This window comes from Anser brachyrhynchus, assembly GCF_964034855.1.
Source record: "Anser brachyrhynchus genome assembly, chromosome: 9".
NCBI lineage: Eukaryota > Metazoa > Chordata > Aves > Anseriformes > Anatidae > Anser > Anser brachyrhynchus.
In genome coordinates, this window is record NC_137703.1 from 10,893,806 (window position 1) to 10,910,570 (window position 16,765).

General features: G+C 56.2%; 2 protein-coding genes across 2 annotated transcripts; both read right to left on the reverse strand.

The window, feature by feature from the left end:
• Positions 1-560: 560 nt before the first annotated feature.
• Positions 561-5,212, reverse strand: LOC308200182 (cytoskeleton-associated protein 5-like). The gene has a single exon (XM_080605442.1). It carries the CDS (start codon positions 4,620-4,622, stop codon positions 816-818), a length of 3,807 nt encoding a protein of 1,268 aa, XP_080461568.1. The 5' UTR covers positions 4,623-5,212; the 3' UTR covers positions 561-815.
• A 4,480-nt stretch (positions 5,213-9,692) lies between these two features.
• SST (somatostatin) lies at positions 9,693-11,510 on the reverse strand. The gene is made up of 2 exons (XM_080604205.1): positions 10,945-11,510; positions 9,693-10,091 (listed from the first exon to the last, which is right to left on the reverse strand). The coding sequence occupies exons 1-2, from the start codon at positions 11,080-11,082 to the stop codon at positions 9,879-9,881; spliced, it is 351 nt and encodes a 116-aa protein (XP_080460331.1). The 5' UTR covers positions 11,083-11,510; the 3' UTR covers positions 9,693-9,878.
• Positions 11,511-16,765: the final 5,255 nt, after the last annotated feature.

The window sequence follows — 16,765 nt, forward strand, 5'->3', positions numbered from 1 at the left end:
TGCAGTTATCTCCTATCACTCACAGTATCTGCGGCACAGGGACTGCCATGGACCCCCTTGTGCAGGTTGTCCGGGTAGGGTCAGCATCCTGACTGGTTCTGAGCCCTGTGCCCTGGAGGGATTTGTGCATGCTGGCTTCAGTTTTGCCCTCTCCCAGACTCAGCTTTGCTATGAAGACTGAGCTCTGCAAGCAGGCAAGTCCTGCAGAACTACCCTGCTTCTGAAAAGCAGCAGCGGAGACATCAACCAGAAACTCAGACTAGCTCCTGGGCTTTGCAAGCGCGGGAAACCAGATCCCAGATAACTCTCCTGGCATTCATGCTCGAGTTGTTTCTTTATTGGTTATACGATTCACGCCATCTGCCCGTTGATGTGTGCCCAGAAGAGTGCCGGCTAGCTCTGAGAACGGTGACTAAACGCCCACCTTGGCTGCAGGTCCTGCTCCTATTTCTGCTGTTGTTTCTTCGTGCCCTCAGGGACCTCATTGCTGTGCAGCCCTGGAACGGAGGGAGAAGCGTGACATGGGCCCCTTGGTGGGGACCCTGCTGTAGGCGGCAGGTTTTCCAGGCAGCAGGGTGCCATCACTGCCTTCCCCCCAGGGGTCCCTCCTGGGATCCTCGTTGGTCCAAGGGGAGCTGCTTCTGCCTCTGGGGACGCGCCCAGGGGGGCTGGAGGAAGATGTTCTCTGGTGTTTTGCTCTGTTCTGACGATGGCCAGGCTTTGATTCAAATAACTCTGCAAGAAGAGGGAGAGGTTTACCGTGAAAGACTCCAACGTTCACTTGAAACATTTTTTCTTACATTCCTATAATTCCTCTAGACCCTCCCCCAAACTCTCCTAGGAACAAATATTCTGGATGATGCTGGAAGGCATTGCCTGTTTTGCTTTGCAACCCTGCCAGCTGTCCAGGGGACTTCTCCCCATGCCCCTACAGCTGTTTTATTTGCCCCTGCCCTGGGAGCAGGACTGACCGTCCTTCGGAGGTAAGCTTCCACCTCGGAGCCAGCTGCATCCTCGATCAGGGAGAGGTGGTCTAGGATCCTCACCCCCTTCAGCTTGCACAAAGTGTGCAGCAGAGTTTTCAGGGTCCGCAGGGGGAGCTCGTTCGTGCACCGCCTCAGTTTCTCCTTTGGGATTGACTTCAGGAGGGTGTTGACATCCAGCAGGATTTTGTCCAGGTCGATGGTGCTGATGGTGCTGGGGAGAAGACGCGTAGTTCTCCAGAGGCATTTGGCCAACAGGTCAGAAAACTTATCTGGGCTGCCCTCGGCACTCAGGCTGCCTTGGAGCAGCTTGAGCAAGGCACAGAAGATCCTCGTCTGGTCAGATTTTTCTAGGACCCTTCTCATGAGGACATTAATGGACTGTATGAGCTTCTGATCTTCCTCTTGGTCCCCCTCCAGGAATTTTAGCATTAAGGTAAGGAGGTTGTGCATTACATCCTTCAGCACCTCCATCGAGGCCTCCTGAGCCAGTTTCTTCTCCTGGAAGAGAAACATCATGGCCTGGATGACACCTTTGCATCTCAGGATGATTTGGTCCTTCCCCCATTTCTCATCAGATTCCTTTTGCTTCTGGAACAACTTAAGTGGTTGGAAGCTGGCTACGAGGAACTCATTAACATGCCCAGCCATGGCTTCTGCTTTGTTCTTCTGCCTCAGGATCTTCTCAATTTCTTCCACTGCCTGAATGCTGGTGTCAGCATCGCTATTTCCAATGCCACAAATAAGGGAATTAATAGTATGGGTGATGTTATGACACGTGTCATCAGTGTCTGCGGAGGCGGGCAAGGTCTGGAATTCAGGGATCGTTTCTAGCCGAATGATATCCCTCAGTTTTAAGCGCCTGTATTTTCTGGAGACCAGCCTGCCCTTGTGCTGTCCTATATGTGGAGGAAGAGACCAAGGAGCCTCAACCACATTATTCGAATTTCCTCTTTCAGAGCTGGCGGGCTCTGGCTTTGAGGGTGCACCTCCTGCCTGCTGGCAGATGCCTTCAGAGCCAGTGTTTGAATCCTGTTGAGGCTTTTCACAAAGATGTTTTGCTTGGGACACTCGTGGCCTGCTAGGTTCCTGCTCCGCAGTTTGTCCCAGCACCCGCATGTATTCTTCAGGGAGATCCCCAACAATTCTGAATACATCTTCCCCATGAGTTTTGCAAGCTGTGACCATGATGTTTAGAGCAGCATTATGAATAGCTCTGTCTTTGTCTCCAAGGAAGGCGGCTATCTTCTTCAAGGCTTTGCTAGGACTGGGCTCACACACTTCCAGGCCGTACACCTCGAGCAGGTAACCCATCTCCACCAGGCATCCTGCCTGCTGCTTGGCGTTCTGGAACTTGATGCCTTCCATGAGGAAGCTGAACACCTTCTTAGCTGGGTACACCAGGCACATGCTCTTCAGGACAGCGTGCACCAACTTACAAATGACTTTCCTTGGCTCCCCCATCTTCAGGACCAGGTATGGAAGGAAGGAAAGGGCCTCATTCTCCGTCAGCTGGTACTTTTCTTGGATCAGCAAAGTTAGCAGCAGGTTGAGGTACTCCAGGCTCTTGATAAGCACCCACATGTTGGAGTCAAAGAAACACAGGGTAAGCCATTTCAGGATCAGGTCCAGGCAGCTGATGACTCCTTCCTTCTCTGTATCCAGGTGCCTGATCATCACCGCCAAGGCTTTGATTTGGTGCAGGAAGCTGGGGTGGAACAGTTCCACCTGGAAGCTCCTGGACACGCAGCTGCTCATCTGGGCCTTCAGCTGCTCGATGTACCTTTTGTTGGGAGCAGTGAAGTTCCACTGCAGCACTTTCCTGTCTTTCTCATCCCTCAGTCTTTGCTCTTTCCCCCTGGGGACAACAATGAAGATGTGTACGGGTTTGTCCCCGTCCTTTGGCGTGGGCTTTGCCTGTGCTTTCCCCTTGGCTGCACCCGTGTCATTCATGCCTTCCTCTCCTGACGTGGGCTCCTTGGGACCCTGCTTCAGCTCTCTGCTGGGTTTGGGTGCTGGCTCTTCAGCTGACGCTTGTGAAGACAAGGCTGTTGCTTCAGGTGGTGTGGTTGGAACAGAGGGCAAAGCGGCAGTGATGTTGTCTGTACAGTGCCCAGAAAGTGACTCGACAGAAGCAGTGGGTTGTGCTGACAGACTGGCGTTGGCATTCTCCAGGTTTACAAGTACGTGGTCCCTTGCACCTGCCTTCAGCTCGCTGGTGGCCTCAGCCATCTTCTCAAAGCCAAGGTGCATGATGAAGAAGGGCAGGGCTGCCCGCGAGGCCGTGAGCACGTCCCGGTTGCTGTCCTGTAGGCAGGAGAAGAGGAGCGGCACGCAGCGGAGCAGGTCCGAGGGAGCTGACCGCAGGGTGGGCAGCTCTTCGGCCAGCCACCGCACCAGCTCCTGCTTCTGGAAGGGCATTCCTTCTCCCAGCTCTCCTGAAATGTCCTGCCCACCCAGCCACTGCGATATGTCGAGCTGTGCAGCCCAGGCATTCATGGCAGCCAGGGCAGCCGCTCTCGTGCTGCTCTTGCTGTCCCTGAACAGAGCGATGAGGGGAAGGCCCAAGTCCTTCATGTGCTGTGTGACGTTGGAGCCCATGGCTGCGGACAGGTGCTGGAGGACCCTCAGGGCCATCTGTACCAGGCTGGGGTTCGGGTCATGGAGACAAGCCCTCAGGGCTCTTGGGAGCTCTCCTAGGTTTGGCTGGATGTGTTTGGCATCCTGGAGGATGCAGGCGACCTCTTCCAGGCCCTCCTTCTGCATGTTCCAATCCTCCTCCTGCAGCTTGGACAGAAGCTCTGGTGTGATCCTGTCACTAATGTCTATGGCTCCTGTTCTTCTGTGATCCCCCGAGTCCTCCTGGGTCCCATCACCCAGGTCTGGTTTGGGGTTGGCACGACTGGGAGCTGGTGGGACCTGCCCGTGCACCTTCTCCAGCTCAGCATCTATCTGGGGGAGAAGGGGCAGCTTTTCACTCTCCATCAGCTCTCTGAGCGAGTCTCCCACGTACAGGTAAATAACCCCCAGCAAAGTGATGGCCGATCTCTGCACGCTGGGCTGAGCAGCAGCAAGAGCAATCCTCAGGGTATTTATTAGTGTCTTGGCCTCCATGCCAGCAAAGCCAAACTCCAGAATTGCCTTTGACAGCCAGTCCAAGATCTTGGTCTGGATTCTGGAGTTATTCTGTGAGAAGGCCAACGCCATAGCTGTCTGTGCTGTCCATGGCAATGAGCATGCCTCTGCTATAGCTGTCAAGGCTCCTTGGGCACTGGTGCTGCACAGCACATCTCCCACCATTTCCACCACGCTTTCTAGGACAATTTGAGCCGATGTCCTGGAGAAGTCCCCTTCCTGGGCTAGCAGAGTGATTGTGTGGAGTTTCTTCTGCATCACCTGGAGCTTTGTCTCCTTGCACCCCCGTGACAGCAGTCTCACCAGGGCTTGGCACGGTATCTCACTTTTCTTCATCTCCCTGATAGTCTTCTGCAGGGTCTCCATGCTGGAAATCCGTTCTTTCCAGGCGTTGCTTTCCAAATTTTGAACGCAGGTTTCGGGAAGCACCGCTGCCACCTTTTCCTTGCATTCTTCCTCCGAGAGCTCTGGTTCACACATGTTGCTTGAGCCCACCCTTCCCATTTGGTGATGGGCTCTGTCCTTCCAGGGCTGGCCAGGTTTCCTTCCAAGCACCCTAAACGAGAAGCAAGAGGGCAGCGCGGGGTGTCCTTACCAATGGAGAGGTGCAGATGTTGCAGCGGCACCTTTGGGTCCCTTCTGGCAGGGTGCATGGAGCCCACGAACCGCCTGCCACGAGTGCTGGCCATTGTGAGGTCGGAGCCGCCCGTGGGGAGCCACAGCCCTGTGGTGGGGTTCCAGTGCCACCACTGTCACCAGCAGCGACCGTTCTTCCTGCAGGTGGGTCTGAGCCACTGGGTGAAGGCATCGGTGCAGGCAGCATCACCTCCAGCCCTCGTTGCCTCCAGGGGTGGAAGATGCAGCCTGGAGGCAGGGACTGCCACGCATCGTGCCACCACAGCCGTCTGGTCCCCTGAGCCTGTAACTGGACATAACCCTTCCTCCCTCTGCCCACACGGTTCCTGCCGAGACTCTGAGGCTGTCGACAGCTGAGTGAGTAAGGAGTAGTTTGGGATGCTGAACAACAACAAAATTGCCAGGGGAAAGAAAATTTTCACTGAACCAATTTTTTAAAGGTTTTCTTTAGAACAAAACCCACCGCTTTTAACCGTAGATAGCACAGTTCACTTTTATGCTATTTAACTTTCTTCCAGCCTGTTACAAGTTGACACCTTTTGCATGAGAAATGCCCTGTAGAAATGAAAAACAGGCACTCAGCCGTGGGCAAAAATCTCTGGCAGTGCAGCAGCACTGCCTGCATCCTCAGAGGAAAGTGAGGATCCTCCAGGGAAAACTTTTTGCAGGAGCCCTGCACCCAGCTCCACTGCTTGGACAGCCCCTGGCATGGAGGAGAGCTGTGCGGAGTGTCTGCCCTCACGGACAAGGATGCACAGACCACAAATAGGACAATCTGTGCTCTTTGGCTCTCTCTGCTGGCTGCAGTGCACCCCACTCGTGGGCTCGTGCTCCTCAGGGGGTCCCCCAACATTGCACCCTCCAGGGAAGAGGCTGGTGTCGGGAGCAGAGCAGCAGGGACAGAAGTCCCGTGTTGGAGCCTCTGGAAGAATCACACATCACAATGAGCACTAGAAGTAAAACAGGGAAGGAAAGATGCGGCAGCGAGGTTTCCCCGAAAAGCCTTGCAAATGCAACAGCTGATTTCCGGGAGGATCCTTCTCTTCCCTAAGCCTCCAGCTGGAGGGACAGATTTTCCCTGAAGGCAAAACCCAGAGCTGTGCAAGGGAGCAAGTGCTGGGAGGGATTCACCAACTCTGCTCTGTGCCAGGGGAACGGAGCTCAACAAGTGCTGAGGGATGGGCACAGGAGGGCCGGGAGCGTCTCTCTGGGGCCAGGTCTGTCGGGGCTGGAGGCTGGAGTGTTTCCTCCCATCAGCAGAGCACGGCAGCCTGCCTGCAGCTGCGAGGGGTTGGGATGCCAGCAGCAGGGAGCAGCAGAACTGATGCTCTGGGAGGTGAGCAGGGCTAAGTCCCTCTCCTTCTGCCCCAGCAGTGAGCAAAGCCTGGATGTGAGTGCATCATTTCATGCTTTCTCAGGGAATCTCTCTATAAGAGATACCGGGGACCTTTGTGAAACCTCGTTTTGTTAATCAAGTGGCTTTTGGTTCCACCCAGGTGGGTTTCTTTGTTGGGTGATGCTGGAAACATCAGGTCATGGCACAAACTGGCAAGAGTACTGTACATATGAGAAAAAAGGCACTTGCTGATTTTTTTCTGAAAGCTTGTTAATTTTTGGGGTTCTGCCAGGAATTTTCAGAGTAAGTCTCCCAAGACTGGGATCCAGACTGCTGAGGTACTCACAGCATCTGGCCAAACAGCTCTTTTGGGTATGCTATTAGGTGTTAACAAATGCGACAAATAATTCACTAATAAAAAAAAAGGAGAAAAAAAATGCTCAGTGTAAGTGAATTTTACTGCGTTATTCTGGTGAGGAGCTGTCAAAGAGTCAGAAGGTGTTCTGAGGAGAGAGAGTACAGTCTGTTCCTTTATCATAATAACTTTTATTGCCTAGGTATAGTTTCTCATCCCGGTCAATAAGCATCCTGCTGCTTTGTTTTCAGAGCATTAGGGCTCGGTTACAGCAGCTAATGCTTCTTTCCAGTCGCCTGGTGCTGACCCATCCAGGGGCTGGGGGCTGCTCCAGTGCTCCCCAGAGGTGCTGGGGTTTTGGCAGGATAGAGGGGAAAAAGATTCCCGTGGTGAGAGCAGGGGCCTGGGAATAGGGGATGCTCCTGGTGCTTGCAGATCGGAGCAATGATGAGACTGCCGTGACGCTTGCTGGGAGCTACAGGGGCAGATTAAATGCAAAAACACCGTGGAACCTCGTACAGGCTGTTCTGGGTGAAGGACGGTTGTGCCCAGGGGTCTGTGCTCTTTGTCATTTCTGCAGAGCCAAAAAGAGCATGCTGATGCCAGAGCGGCCCCAGGCTATGAAGTCTGGATCCCAGAAGCATTTCTCGTGCACCGCAGCTAGAAGTGCTTCGAGCTATCTGTCACCAATGAGCCCTCTGGGCCAAGGGAGACTTGGCCTTTCTAACAATTTGGGCATCACATAACAAATACCCTGGCCTGCTTGCTAGAGCCAATGACCCTTCCTGGCATCGTTACTTGGAGAGGTTGCTGCTGGGGACGGCTGAGCAGCTCATCGCTGGCTTCCCATTGGGGCATTTGTGCTTCCAGGCCTCATACAGTCTTTTCTGGTTTTCATTCAAAGCAACTCTTTGGACAGCAGCTTCAAGCCCTTTTATGTGGCTCCTCGTGGACGTTTCCCTGCAGTGCCTCATGAATCACCAGCTGAAGGCACCTGCTGGGGTGGGGATTGCTCTGGGTCTGCCCGTGCCACCGAGTGCATGAGGAGAGGCGAAACAGCCAGCGTGGGTCATCGCGGTCCCCAGCCTTCCCCAGGCCGATGTAGGGGCTGCTCCTCCTTGGAACCTCGGCTCTGAGCTGCTGAGAACCTCACTGGAAAACCTCTCTCAGAGCTTCTCTCTTCCCCTTTGGCAGCTCAGGCCCGTGGCGCTGACCGTGCCGCGTGCTCTCACCCCGCGTCCAGCCCAGCACGAGCCTTCCCAGGCCAGGACGCTGTGCCGTGGTTGTGTGGCCAGGGATTACATGCAGCCATTTAATCTCTTTAGCCCATAATTCCCACCCATCAAAGAGAAGCAATAAATCTTTCTTTGTCTTTGTAGCCTCTGTAGCTCAGCAGGGCAAGTCCATCTCTGGCATCGTGTTTGCACGGCTCCCAGTCCCTGGGATTGCTGGTGCTGCCGCGGTGCAACTACACGCAGTGATGTTGTGTTTAATGCCCTGCGAGCCACCTCCCCAGCCTCCAGGAGCTCCTGAGCTGCCTGAAGGAGCAGGTTTTCCTGTCTGCCTCCGAGCAGAGGGCACTCACACATGCCTCCACCAGTACATCTTCATTAAGCCGCGCAGAAGCTGCCGCGCCGTGCCGCCAGCTGCACCGCCGCGACGGGCTGGTGTAGCATGTGAATCACTTTGTCTTGATCCCTGCCTGTGCCTGTGGATCATCCATATCCCTACTTGAGACGGGTTTCACTCCTGCAATTGGCAGGATTAAACTCCCTTCAAAAGAACTGCCTGAGCATAGTGACCAAGAGGAAAAACCTCAGGCGAGGAGCGCTCTATTTATAGCCCATGAAGGATGGACTCGGTGCATAAGAATATTCAAGCCCCCGGCACCTCCACCCCCCTCTCTGTTCCTATAGCTGCTGTCTTAGCACTGAAGAATTGGCTGCTTTTTGAAAGCTGACTGGATCCTCAGTCAGGAGAGGAGCAAAGGGACAGGGGTGGGGAGATCTCAGCTTTGCTGAGTCCCCCAAAATCTGCTCCCTAGAGGACAGCCAGCAGCAGAGGAATCAGACGTGACAGAGGACTGGTGCTCTCCCCTCGGTCTGCATCCACACTTTCCAAGGGGGGTCCTATTCTCACCCTATCTGCTTTCAGGGCAGCAAAACGATCTGCATTGCTTGCACTTCCCACATCTCTTTCAGGAGGCTCCCCCAGGGCTGCCCCCCTTTGCTCCCTCCCAGGGGTGAGTTAACGTTGCACCGCGCTCAGCTGCACTGGGGACAAAGAACAACAACCCCATTTCTCACCTTTGGATACGATGTCTGCAAAATATTTGCTACCTTTGCTCCCGAATGATGAATTTCTGATCAAAGGGACATTTGTGCCCCACGTCTCCAGCTCGCCGATGATGGCATGTCAGAAAGCAGCACGGCTGGGAGGAGAAGAGGTTCTGGAAAAGCACAAAGAATTTATCTTCCATTGAGAAAACTGTTTCTTTTTCTCGGTGCCATCTCCTACCCAGCTGACACTTTTAATAATGTCGTTAATGATGATGTAGTGGGTAGAAAAGCTGCTGTAGCGGGTTTACTAGATGGAGAGATGCTGATGGCATGGGGTTAGCACCTTGCCTTTACAAGGATGCGACCCCCCCCGCACAGTGGAACAAAGGAGAACTTTCCGAAGGAGTCTCAGAAGCGGTGGATGTTGCAAGGAATAAAATACACCAGGTAAGAAAATACTTCAGTGTTCCTGAGTGAGAAGGAATAAGGCATGTTGGGGATAAACCTGTACTGTGAACCTCTTTTTTGATACCCACAGCTCCCAACACGCAGCTGTGATTTCCAGCAATGTCACTGGAGCTGGTTGTAAATCCTCTAGCCCGACTTAAGTGCCGGTGCTGTGGATTTGACTCAATCCCACTTACAGGGATTCGATGTCTAAAATACTGCGGTGTCCCTAGGTCCCTTAGAAAAACAGCAAAAATTTTTACTTAAAGAAATTGTGTGTTGTGTGTGTGCGCATGTGGGGGCTGTACTGCCATTTGCTGTCATTGCCCTGAGACAGGCAGCATTTCCAAGACAAGCAGGCTGAGAGAGGTGACTTAGGTTTCCTCAGTGACCAGCAAGTCTCAGCATCACTGTTTGAAACATAAACTTTATTGCAACGAAGGATTAAAAATAGTACATCTGAAAGAGTCGCAGAGTGCATGTCATTAAGGAACTAGTCAGAAATCACAACTCAAGCAAATCGTGTACAATAGGAACAGAAAGTTTTATTAAAACAACTTGAAATCGAACTCAGATTTTCCTCGTGTGTTTCATTTCACCATAACCGTGTATTTACAGTCTTCGCCTCTTGTGGTGAAGGTTCTGCTCGGGGCGGGGGGCTAGGAAGAAGGCAGGGATGGATGGGGAGGAGAGGTGGGTTTCAAAAGCTAACAGGATGTGAAAGTTTTCCAGAAGAAGTTCTTGCAGCCTGCTTTGCGTTCCCGGGGCGCCAGAGCGGGGTTTGAGTTAGCCGAGCGCTCCAGCTCCAGTCTCACTTCGTCCTGCTCGGCCCCTCGGGACAAGTCCTCAGACTCCAGGGCTTCATTTTCTGTCTGGCTGGGCTCTGAGAGCAGTTCTGCCAAAAAGTACTTGGCCAGTTCCTTGGGGAGAAGGGAGAGAAAGAGGGAGAGAGCACGGTTACTCTTCGGCTACCGGGGGCTCGCTGCACTGCGCCCAGGACAGCGGCACAGCTCCGGAGTAGACGGGGAGCTGCATCTCCCCAGCATCTCAGCCCAACCAGCAGCTGCCTTCCAGCAGCAGCGGCTACAAAATAAAGCAGAGCAGGAGAGCACTGACATCTACCCGGTGTGCTGAAGGGATCGCTGGGCAGGGAAGGAGCTCACCCGAGCATCACCCTGCCACCCCGTCCCTCCCAGGTGGTCTCAGCGAAGATGCTGAGAGGCTGCTGCTGAAGCAGCACGGGGCAGGTTTTGGGGAAAGCAGCTGGGCTGGGGCACCCTCTTGCTCGGTTATCTTTCCTCTCGTCCCTCTGAGCCCTGGCTGCCCCGTTGCATGGCAGAGGACACCTTCCTGCTGCATCGAGGCAGCTGCCTTGGTTCTGCACCCCGGAGAAGCCTCGGGGAGCTTCTCCAGGGGCTCTGCCCTCTGTGCGGGCAGCGGCCGCTCCTCGTCCCCCAGCAGGCTGGGCTGGAGGGGGGTCTCCCCATCCTGCCCCCGGCCATCCAGCTGCCATGGCCCATCTGTGGTGGGGAACCAGGGGTCTGTCGGGGAACCGGGGGCCGGAGCGGGGACAACGGGGAGGTCTGCTGAGGAACAGGGGAAAGGCACTGAGGGTACCGGGGTGTGCGGCGGGGAAGCGGAGGGGTCTGCGGTGGGGAAAGTAGGGGTCTGCCAGGGGGGATGGAGGGGAACAGGGGAGGGGAAGCGGGAGGAGAAGCGGGGCCGTCGGGGTCTCCAGCGGGGTGCCCGCCCCGTCGGGGGGGGGGCTCTCACCTGCTTCCCGGCGGCGGCAGCCAGGGATTTCTGCAGGAACTGCCGGAGCCGCGGGTCCGAGGGGGCGGCCGAGACGGTGCCGAGGGCCAGGGCGATGGAGAGCAGGGCCAGGGCGCAGTGGAGGCGGCACGACAGCATCTCGCCGGCGGGGCGGGCGCGGGCAGGAGGCGGCGGGGAAGCGCTGGCGGCTCCGCTGCGGCTCGGCTCCGGCGTTGGGGATCTCCTCGCCTCCCGCCGCCTTTATAAACCCTTCTCCTGACGTCAAGGCGGGGGCGCCCCCCTCGCCCCACGCCGCCGGGGGTGGGTCCCTGCCCGGGCTTGGGGGGGGTGGGGTGGGGGAGAGCCGCGGCCGGGGATGCTCCGCTCTGCCCGGGGCTGGCCAGGCACCCACGGCGCTCCCCCCTCGTTGTACTCCCACCTTCGGTGCTTTCCGGCTGCCCCCCGCCTCCTTTTCTCCCCAAACCGCCGTCCGTCCGGGTCCTCGACGCTGCTCGTCCGTTGCCTCCCCCCCGAGCCTCAAGCATCCCCCCGGGGGGCGGCGGGGGGACCCCCCGGCTGTGAGCCCCAGCGGGCAAAGCCCCTGGCCCCAGCGAGGCTGCCCGCCCCGTCGGGTAAAAAAAGGCTGCAGAGTGGGGGAAAGTGCAAACCTTCCCCCCAAAAGCGGCTTAGCAGCAGGGAACAGGGGGGTGCTGAGCTGTCCCCGGGGGCAATTTCTGCCTCCCCGGCTCTGCAGCATCTCTGCAGCTCAGGAAAGCAGGGACCAGCCGGTGCCTTGGTCGTGTGTGTCCCCCCGGTCCTGAGCTCAGCGGTGCTGGTCCCATGAGGGACGTGCCCATCATTGGGATAACCAGTCTCCCCATCTCTCCCAGCCTGTCCCCACGGCTGGCTGGTGCCCACACGGACGGATCCCTCCATGCCAAGGGACTCCCCAGCCCTCTGCCAGCAGCAGGAGCAGATGGGGCTCTGCTGCCACCCCGATGTCTGGTGTCAGGGGCCCCCTCCTGCTTTTCCAAGCTGGGGGAAGTCAAAGGCTTGTGGGAACAAGGCTGCTGCTGCTCAGAGGTCTCCAGAAATCTCCAGAAGGACTCTTTCAGTTCGTGTTGAATTAACGCCCACCCAGCACGCTCCCAGACTGACTGTTGCTGAGGCTGGACTAGGAGTGAGGAGGGCGTACCGAGGTGTTCCTGCTCTGCTTTACAACCCAGCAAGAGGAATTGGCGCTGGGTGCTGGTTCCCAACCAGGCAGACCTCCGGGCTGAGCAGGCGCTTCCCTCCCTGCACGATGCACCCCTTTCTCTGTGCGGATATCTGCAGCCACGTCACATTCATCCGCTGCCTCCTCCCCAGATCATGGTGCAAATGAATGCAACAGGGTTAATTTGAACCCAAGAGGAACACCCTCACTCCCATTGGGGATCCAGGTTTTCATGGTGTCCATGCATACTACGGCTCTGCCAGCCACATGGGGACAAGATTTGGAAGACGAGGTTGGCTCAGGCTCCTTCATTCTCCTGCACTGGGGGCGAGAAGCAGTACCCCTGCCTGGGGATGCCGGAGGGATTGTAGGGGTGTCCTCTGGCAGCAAGAGAAACATTACTGCATGGAAACATCTTGGATTTGTCCCACTGAGCTTTAGACACCTACCTGACAAAAGCAGGGCAGTGCTCTTTTGCTGTCTCTGGTCCTGTGCCCCACCAGGAGATGACTTGGCCCCAGAGCAGCCTGAGGAAGGCTCTGAGGCCCACCCTGGTCCTTTAATCCCTCATGGGATTCAGCTGACGTTGGGTGGAGGCAGGACCAGTGCCAGGGTGCTGGTGGGGAAGTTCTCCTAGGAGAAACTTGCCTATTTTAATGGAGTAAAACTGAGTTCCTATTAGATCTGAGCCTTGCTCTGGGTCAAATGTTGAAAGGACCAAAATATTCTTGGTGCTCTTGGGAAGAATTTGGGGGAACCACTCTGATGTTCTCCAGCCAAAAAGTTTTGAGATCCCATTTCAAATAACATCTAAAAGAAAAATATGATTTAACTGAAGATGGAAATATGTGCTTTGGTTCAGAAAACCCTCTTGTGCTGACCTGAAGGAAACCAGCAGAGAGGGAGTGGAGAAGGGGGGGTCCACCTGCCCCATGCCTCTTCGCGGTGTCTCCTGCCGTGCCCCTGGCGCAGGGCAGACCGTCAAACAGCCTCAGGACGCTGGCGCGGGCACGGAGGGGCGAGCAAGGTGCAGATCCATTCACCACTTCCCCCTCCCCCGGCTCCTCCGGGGGATCATTGTGCTCAGAATTTTTTCCCCTCACTCCCCAGCCGGATAAATCCATCATCCGTCCGCTCGGCTGCGGCGAGGGCGATTCTGTTCCTTCCTCTCTGCCGCAGCGCTGCAGGGCATGTGGCTTTGCAGACGATTGAATTGCATTGAATTCCTGGGACTGCTTCCTTACCCCCAGCTCTCCTCCTGCTTGCTCCACGAATCCAGAGCAGTCCAGCAGTGCCCGGACTGTGTGCACAGGCTGCGCGCTCAGCGCTGCGCCAGCGAAGCGTGCCCTCTGCTGTCACTGTGCTTGCAGGACCGGCTCTCCTCGCACCTCGTCACCCCAGCTGCCACCAACCCTTCTGTGAACAGAACAGCCTTGCCACATATCACTACCTTGACAGCAGGGAAAAAAAAAAAAAAAAAGAAATAATTATATTGCAGCACTCAGCCGTGCTGTAGTGCCGAGCTGCGGTCCACGAGCCAGGGCTGTGAAATTCCTCATCACGAAATTCCTCTGGAAAAGCAGCCTGAACTATAGGTACAGATGAGTGAATAAGAGTAGTCATCTGTGCCTGGGAGATAACGAGAAACAAGAGCTAAATAAAGGGGAGAAACTGATGCCGGCTGGTGCTGTGTGTCCCTGGGACGGGCTGTGCAGGGGGCAGTGGTGTCGGGATGCCATATGGACTCGCAACAGCCCTTTGCAGGATGCTGGGGACAGACCCAGCTGTGTACAAAGTGGCAGGCTGCCTTCTGCTTCTCACAGGGATGGGCAACATGCAAGGTCAAGAAATTCTCTTACTCCCTCATGTGGGGAAAAAAAAAAAAAAAAGAGTCTTTAAGAAGTAGTTGAGATAAAATGCCTCTGTGCCTGGGCACGAGTATGAACTGAGATCATGTTTTATTGCTTGTCTGTGCACACCATTTCTGGTGATGGTCTCCAGGCCTCAGTGTGCTGGGTCACGTCCCTGTGCACTGACTGCAATTCCCTTGCTGCGGGCGTCACGCAGAGCTCGTGGCTTTTAGCCCAGGAAGGGCCACACTCCCCACGAAGGAAGGCCGAGAGGGCTGGGGGGATGCTTGCGCTGAGAGGTCTGTGGATAAAAAGCAGTTTCTGCAGTAGGATTTGGGTGCAAACCCATGAGAACTGGGGTCTCCCAGTTGCCTGGATAGTTTTTTATTTCTCAATGATCAAGGCAAGAGATGATGGATACAGATGATGGGTGAGCACATGCAAATATGAAATAATAGAGGCTCTGGTTAATAAAATAGAGGTTTTATTGATTTATTTTGTGTATTATTTTTATTAGTTTTTATTTTTAAATTTATTTCTAATTCTCATCTCTGTCTTTGTTCATTTATTCCTGCGGCTCGGTTACTGCCGGGATCCTTCCCAAACTCCATCCTCGCCCGCCCTCTCGTGGGCACCCGGCAGAAGGCAGCGGGGCCCCCCCCGGTGCTGGGCGCAGGCGGCGGTGCTGCCAGCAGCGATGGTGCAAAGGGCCCGGCTGTGCACATTTCCACATTTTGGGAAGTGCCAGCTGCGCTGCCTGCATTTAAACCTTCCGTGCTTTAGTGTCAGCACGAGTTTTTCAGCACCAACCCGAGGACTAGGGGATAAATGGGTGAGTGCAGCACCAGCTGAGCCCGAGCACCTTGCCGCATCGCTGCTGGCGACCCCGAAAAGTGCTCAGCCCGAGGAAACTCCAATCCCCATTTCTCCACAGGGTTGCCCCACAGCCTGTGCTGGGAAGTGAAATGAGGCAGGTGTCGGCGGCGTGGGAAATGTTTTTCGGTGCTGAAGAAATCTGAAGGGAAACACGACCACATCCCAGTGTTTTGGGCTTGCCTTCGTGTGGGAGGAGGGGGAGATGGATATCAAAGGAGCTGCTCCAACATATTCCGGGAACCTTCCTGGAAAGCGGCCAGCTTGTCAGTTCGCTGCTGCCTGCCCTTCTGAGGCTGGGAGGAACCAACCCCCCTATCTGGAGCTGGGTTTTCAACTGACCCAGTGGCACCGACACGGGCAGGCAGTACCAGGTCACCCTTTGCAGGCTCGGCAGCCCTAAAACGTGCCGTGCAGAGCTGTGTGACTGCTCCCTTGCCTCTACAAACACGGCACATGCGGAGCAAAGCTCACCGGCACGGGCTGGCCGTGCCAGCTGCCTGCGGACCTCTGCCCCCCGGACAGAGAGGGAGAGAGATTGCGATCGCTTCGGCATAGCTGCCTGGAAAAGCCGTGACATCATCGCTATAAAAAAGAAAACAAACACACAAAATCTGTCCCAGGAAGGAAACTCAGCCATGCTCCAGGAAAATACAGTATTTATTTTGCAAACGCAGCTGTGCGGCTCAATGGGGAATGGAGGGCGCGGACACGCAGCCTGCTCGTCCGGGCAAAGCAGGGGCTGTCGGCACGGCCCAGCAGCTTCCAAAAGTGCCAGCTGCGGCGGCCTGAAAGGTAGTGGCCTCAAAGGCAGTCAGATCCCAACGGAGAGGGGAGAAACCTAATACTTGTCAAATGGGGATAGCACTCGGGGAGAGGTTGTGGGTTTGAGGTCCTGCCGCTGGCCGAGGCTGGCCTCAGGAGGAGGCTCAGCCCTTGCTCTCCTGGAGTTATATCTTCACCTGCCGGCAGACCCTGGGCACTGGGAAATGAGGAGTGCCCTGCACGCTGGCTTGCCCCCATCTTGCCATTTCCCTCCCGGGCCCTGCTTGTCTCAGCGCCCTGTGTCCCGTGGCACATCCTCCCTGCTCCCTGCAGCTCCTCCTCAGCGCTCACAGCCAGGACCTCCCCTTCCCGTTGGCGTTTCAAAATCCTCCTCTGTGAATCACTCCCCCCCCAACCCTGCCCCCCAAAACTGGCCAGGAATTAAGTGAAGGAAACCCAAAGATGAGCTGCACCCAGCTCAGACCCCGAGCCCACCCAGGCCACAAGGAGCAGGGGCCCTGCTCCGGCACAGACGGTGCTGCTCATGCAGCTCTGAGGCCGGTTTTCTGCAGCCAGCTGTGCCCACGTTGCTGCCGTGTGCTCGCAGCGAGCTCTTGCTCTGGAGAATCCCAGCTTCCCGAAGCCCAGGTCCCGCCATGGCTTCACACCCCCCCAGAACACGGACCAAAGGCAGGAGCAGCGGGGAGGGCTCCCCGACCCTGGCACCAGGCCGCGGGGCTGGAAGCCCGGTGCTGCGGGCCAGCCTCTTCCTGGAGGAGGTCAGCGACCCGGCTCCACCGAAATGTTGTGCAAGGAGCTGAACCAGCGGCCCCCTTCCCCGAGCCACCCTGGCAATCGCACAGGTTTCCAGGAAATCCAAACAAATGCCTCAGCCACCTGGGAGCGGGCTCTGCCTTCCCTCTGCCAGCTTACGGCTGCAAACGCACAGAATCCCCCGGAGGTGGCACAGGGGGACGGTGCCCACCAGGACCCGGGGACCTTGCTCCAAGGCCATGCCAGAAGCCACCTCCGCGGGACCCGTCCCAGGGAGCTGCTCAGCCCCTTCGGGGACAGCATCTGGGGCTCAGGGTGCTCCACGAGGAGGAGGGGTAAGAAGAGACCTCTCACCGCACCGTGC

Coding starts and splice junctions, on each gene's coding strand:
- LOC308200182 (XM_080605442.1), bottom strand. CDS start 4,622: ATGGGAAGGGTGGGCTCAAGCAACATGTGTGAACCAGAGCTCTCGGAG.
- SST (XM_080604205.1), bottom strand. CDS start 11,082: ATGCTGTCGTGCCGCCTCCACTGCGCCCTGGCCCTGCTCTCCATCGCC. Junction 10,092..10,944: donor CTGCCGCCGCCGGGAAGCAG/GTGAGAGCCCCC, acceptor CTTCTCCCCAAG/GAACTGGCCAAGTACTTTTT.